This window comes from Mandrillus leucophaeus, unplaced genomic scaffold, assembly GCF_000951045.1.
Source record: "Mandrillus leucophaeus isolate KB7577 unplaced genomic scaffold, Mleu.le_1.0 Scaffold1189, whole genome shotgun sequence".
Classification (NCBI taxonomy): Eukaryota; Metazoa; Chordata; class Mammalia; order Primates; family Cercopithecidae; genus Mandrillus; species Mandrillus leucophaeus.
The window spans coordinates 457694-463182 of NW_012100198.1; the positions used below are offsets into that span (position 1 = coordinate 457694).

General features: G+C 44.2%; 1 protein-coding gene across 1 annotated transcript; it reads right to left on the reverse strand.

Moving 5' to 3' along the window:
- Positions 1-228: 228 nt before the first annotated feature.
- LOC105528957 (protein AKNAD1-like) lies at positions 229-1778 on the reverse strand. Its single transcript, XM_011965985.1, has 2 exons — positions 1368-1778; positions 229-633 (listed from the first exon to the last, which is right to left on the reverse strand). Exons 1-2 carry the CDS (start codon positions 1476-1478, stop codon positions 502-504), a joined length of 243 nt encoding a protein of 80 aa, XP_011821375.1. The 5' UTR covers positions 1479-1778; the 3' UTR covers positions 229-501.
- Between the last annotated feature and the right edge of the window lie 3711 nt (positions 1779-5489).

Consider the following 5489-nt stretch of genomic DNA (forward strand, 5'->3'; position numbering starts at 1 on the left):
ACATCGTGCCACATTGTGTGGCTTATATATAAAAGAAATTCCTAGTGGTGAAACTGCTGCTCTGAAGGTACGTGATTTGGAATTTGTGGAACTTGGTAGATATTATCAAATGGTCTTCCAAAAAAGTTGCATTTCCGCCAACAGCATGTGAGAGTACCAGTTTCCTCCATCCTCACTGACACAGGGTTCTTTCATCTTTTTTCAGACTAATAGATAAAAGGAAATTCATTGTTTTGTTTTGGTTTCTTTTATTATGAGTTAGGAAGAACATAGATTTATTTTAAAATAAATACTTGTTGGTTGCTTTTGATTTTAAGAATCAAAAGTCCTTTCTTTTTTTCTTTTTCCTTTAGTACTTTGTGTTACCCATTTCTTATGGTTTCTGTGTTTTCTCTAGATAGTCATCTTCCTAAATTGTGTAGTAAGTAAAATACATTTTGGGGGAAGATCAAGTGTTCTTTGCATTTTTTTCTTTTGAATCCTTGGTTGCCTAGCATTGAACTAGTATTTCAGTCGATTCCTCCGCCTCTGTGCTTTCGCAAGGTCTTCTGCAATCGTTTTAATCATTTGATCTGTAGTTTCTTTCAAAATGGTTGCTGTCCTTAGGGCATGATCCAAAGCCGAGTTTAAAATCTACAGAGGAAAAGTCCACACATTTTAATTACATAAACTAACTGCTTTGGGTTCTCTCATTATTAAACATTACAAGGTGGAATTTTCGGAGTATTCCTGTTTTCTACTTGGTCTATTTCTGTTTTTGAGGGTTGGTTTCCTAGGAGACCAGTCTGAGATGGAATATATTTGTTAGGGAAAGGGATTGAAAAAAAGACCAGCACGTGACTGATGAGCATGAATCAGAGGGTGAGGTCAGCCACCAGCTGGGCTGTTTCCCTGCCGCAGAGAAAGAGAAAAAAAGAACAGCTCTTGGGGGCCATTGATGGGGATTTGGGGGCCATAACCACTGAGAGGGTATTCAGGGATACAGCGCATGCGTATGGAAACATTTGAACGTGGCCTGGGGATTTGAGTTAGTGATTTGAAATAGGAAACTGTTGGCAACCCTGATCACAGTGTCACTGGAACAGATCCACTGCCTTCAACCCCCCGCCGGGGAAATCCTGTAGCTGAGGCACCCCCCACAAATCACTTTCTCCAGGAAATTTCCCTTGGAACCAATTTAGAATAATACAGACCATGCGGCTGCTGAGGCTATGTGTCTTTAGCTTAGTGCTGAGCACAAAATTGTCTTTAGCAGAGCTTTTTCTGAAGCCCTGATACTGTAATAACTTAAGAGCTGCCAGTTCTGTGGGCATCAAGATCAAACCTACCAGCTGCAAGGATTCTCGAATGATTTTCTAAGTCCTCACCTCAGATTTTGTTTCTTCAGTGCTATCAAAGTCACATACGGATTTGCTTCCAGAAATCCTGCAGGAGTAGAAATGGGGCGAGGGTGTTACAGGGTCTGAGCTGTAGGTCATGAAAGCCTGAAGGTTTTTTCTGGAAGACAAAAGCGCATTGATACTTGTGTCAAGCGCCACCCTCAAGCACACTCCTGTTCACGTCAGCTCTGTGGTTGGTAATGGCTCTATGTGTGTGGTTTGGGTGTGGGCGGATTCGTGCACCCGCTGCCCTCGTAGCTCTCATACTCCCATGTGGCTGACCGCAGCTGGGCTTCAGAAAAACGTTGTTGCCATGACCATGAGGGTATTTCCTCCCAGAACTGATCTCCTTTTCCTCTAGTACAGATAGAGGCAAGACTCTAAAGACATTTTTTATTCTGTTTTCATTCTTTTGGGGCCAACTTTCTACCTTGCATTTTTATAAAACAAATGCACAAAACTGCCAATTGCAGGTACCTTGGGTTGAGTTCATTCTGGCACCAGTGAGCTTTCACCCCAAGGAGGCAGAAGCAGTCAAAAAATAAAAGCAGCTCCTTTTGAAGTAAACAGGCTCCCCTTGCCTGCTACCCTGTGATTGCTTCTCTCTCAGGGATGGCCGGAAGTCTGCACTAGGTGAGTGAGGGCTGCAGGGCCACTGGGCTCTTCGGGTTGTGCAGAGCATGGCTCTAGGGGGTTATTTGCGTAGTCTGTGAAGGGCACAGCCTGGAGTTACGCTTTTCTCAAGCATGAGCTGTTGGCCCTGAGGGATACCACAAGAACTTGCCTATTGACAGGGCTGTCATAGAGCCACCCTCACATCTTCCTCTGGCTTCAGGTTTCCTGTTAAGCATTACTTTGGTACATAAAACACTTGTGAGCAATATCATCTCCAGAAAACGTCCTTTCATCCCTCTCCCCTACCATATGAGCATCAGTTGGTTCTGCAAGTTATTTTAACACATTGGATTGATCCTCCAGGCAAGAGGTGGTCCAGCATCCAGGGCCCCTAACTAACGAAATACTCTGGGCAGGGGATGGCAGACTGGAGAAGAGTCCTCTCTCTCTCCCCATATCCCATCACTGTCCACTGTCAACAACGTAACAGCCATCGCTTGCTGAGTACTTATTATGAGCCGGGTACCATTCTAAGTGCTTTATATGTATGGACTCAGTCCTCAATGAGTTTAGCACTATTATGATTCCCACTTTACATGTGGGGAAATGGAGGCACACTTAGGTCAAGGAACCTGCCCAACGACACAGAACCAAGACAAACCCAAGAAGTCAGTCAGGCGCGGTGGCTCACGCCTGTAATCCTAGCACTTTGGGAGGCTGAGGCAGGTGGATCACCTGAGGTCAAGAGTTGGAGACCAGCCTGGTCAACATAGTGAAACCCTGTCTCTACTAAAAATACAAAAAATTAGCTGGGCATGGTGGCGGGTGCCTATGATCCCAGCTACTCGGGAGGCTGAAACAGGAGATTCACTTGAATCCAGTGGGGCAGAGGTTGCAGTGAGCCATGATTGTGCCACTTCACTCCAGCCTGGGCGAAAGAGTGAAACTACATCTCAAAAAATAAATAAATAAATAAATAAATAAATAAATAAATAAATAAATAAAACCTAAGAAGTCTCCAAAGGCCACATTCTTAAACACTGTGCTAGACTATGGTAGAGGGTAGTAGGTTCAGACTGAGTGGCTCTGAGAGCAGAGCCTGAATTGTTAGCCACTCTGCAGTGCTATTGGTTCTGTCTCTTACATAGCTCTTGAATGAATACACAGACTCTTCTCTTTCCATCTCCACCAACCTCGGGCAAGCTGCATCATCTCACCTGAATTATTGCACTGGCCTCTTATTTGGCCTTGTCCTCCAATCTTAACTCCTGTAATTCATTTCCACTCCCTCAGTAGCTACGCTGATCCTTTAAAACACTAAAAATCTTTTTAAATTCCGTGGTTAAAAAACTTAATTGGGGTGGGGGGTCCTGCCACAGTGACTCATGCCTGTAATCCCAGTGCTTTGGGTGACTGAGGTAGGAGGATTCCTTGAGGCTAGGAGCTCAAGATCAGCCTGGGAAACATAGACCCCGTCTCTACAGAAAAAAAAAAAAGTAGCTGGCTGTGGTATCACATGCCTGTACTCCCAGCTACCCAGGCAGCTGAGCCAGGAGGATCACTTGAGCAAAGGGGGTCAAGGCTGCAGTGAGCCAAGATTGTACTCCAGCCTGGGCAACAGAGCAAGACCCTGCCTCAAAATTTTTTTTTAACTTCACTGGGGGGCCAGACACCTGTAATCCCAGTGCTTTGGGTGACCAAGGTGGGAAGGTCACTTGAGGTCAGGAGTTCAAGACTAGCCTGGGCAACATAGCAAGACCCTGTCTCTACAAATTTTTTTTTTAAATGGGCACCTATAGTCCTAGCTACTCAGGAGGCTGAGGTGGGAGGATGACTTGAGCCCAGGAGTTCCAGGCTGCAGTGAGCTATGATCACCACTGTACTCCATCCTGGGTGACAGAGGGAGACCCTGTCTCTAAAAAATAAAAATGAATTAACAGCAAAAAAAAAAAAAAAAAAAAAAAACCCTAATTGGCTTCCTCTTGCTCCTAAGATTCTGCAATACTTCCTGGAGCTGACAAGTCTCTACGGACTGGCCCTGACAATTCCTTCCCTCATCAGCCTCATCTTGCTCCACTGCCACTCCCTCTTTTGGGTTCCAGTCACACCATTCCTGAACTTGCCAAGTGCCTTCTCACAACAAGAAGCTTTCCTAGACTGGAATGTTCTTCACTGCCCCCAGATCCCCTTGCTAGTTCATTCATACTTACCCTTCAAAGCTCAGCTTCCCTGAACCCCCAAATTAGATCAATAGGACTTTGTACATCCCCTTCTTGGCACTTACAAAGACTATGCAGCGTCTCTGCCAAAAAAGAAAGCTCTGTGAGGGCAGGGACAGTGGCTGACTTTGTCCTGTGTCCTCAGTACCTCGCACAATGACTTGGTTTATTGAATAAACAAATGAATGATTGAAGTATTAGATAGGTTTAGGTTTGAATCCTGGCTGTCCTAATGATCTAGGTTATCTTGGGGTAGGTAGTTAATGCACTATCAAGTACACTGTATACACCCAACCAATGAGAGATGTTTTGTTAGTAATCATGAAATAATACTTACTTTCCTGGTGTGGGCTCATGTTCACCTTTAAAGGATTTTGAATTCACTCTCTGAGAACAGATCCGTTTGAATTTTAAAAAAGCTGAAAAATGTTAGCTATGATTAAATTCAGAGTATCAAAAATGAGCCCCAAATGGTGCATATGTATCATTCCTTGAACTTTTTGTATGAATGAAATATTTCATAAAATTTTAATAAATCAGAAAACTGGGAAACAGACAACAAAGAACTTTTGCTGGGCGCAGTGGCTCATGCCTGTAACCCCAGTGCTTTGGGAGGCTGAGGTGGGAGGATTATTTGAGGCCAGGAGTTTGCTACCAGTCTTCCCTGTCTCTACCAAAAAAAAAAAATTCATAAGCCCCTTCCATACTAACTATAAATGTTTTGTTAAGTTAGCTGGGCATGGTGGCATGTGCCTACAGTTTTGTAGCTACTTAGGAGGCTAAGGCAGGAGGCTCGCTAGAGCCCAGAAGTTCAAGGAAGCATTGAGCTATGATCACATCACTGCCCTCCAGCCTGGGCGACAGAGCTAGACCCTGTCCCAAAAAATAAAATTAAAAAAAAAAAAAAGAACTTTCTATAAAGTATTCTGAACTTAGGAAAAGAAATTCAATTTTAAAAGGAGTTTTAGGCCAGGCGCGGTGGCTCATGTTTTTAATCCCAGCACTTTGGGAAGCCAAGATGGGCAGATCACTTGAGGTCAGGAGTTCAAGACCAGCCTGGTCAACATGGTGAAACCCTGTCTCTACTAAAAATACAAAAATTAGCCGGGTATGGTGGTGGGTGCCTGTAATCCCAGCTACTTGGGAGACTGAGGCATGAGAGTCACTTGAACCCGGGAGGTAGAGCTTGCAGTGAGCCAAGATAGTGCCACTGCACTCCAGCCTGGGTGACAGAGCGAGACTTTGTCTCAAAAAAAAAAAAAAGAAGAGTTTTATT

Coding starts and splice junctions, on each gene's coding strand:
- LOC105528957 (XM_011965985.1), bottom strand. CDS start 1,478: ATGACCTACAGCTCAGACCCTGTAACACCCTCGCCCCATTTCTACTCC. Junction 634..1,367: donor CTGAAGAAACAAAATCTGAG/GTGAGGACTTAG, acceptor TTTCCTCTGTAG/ATTTTAAACTCGGCTTTGGA.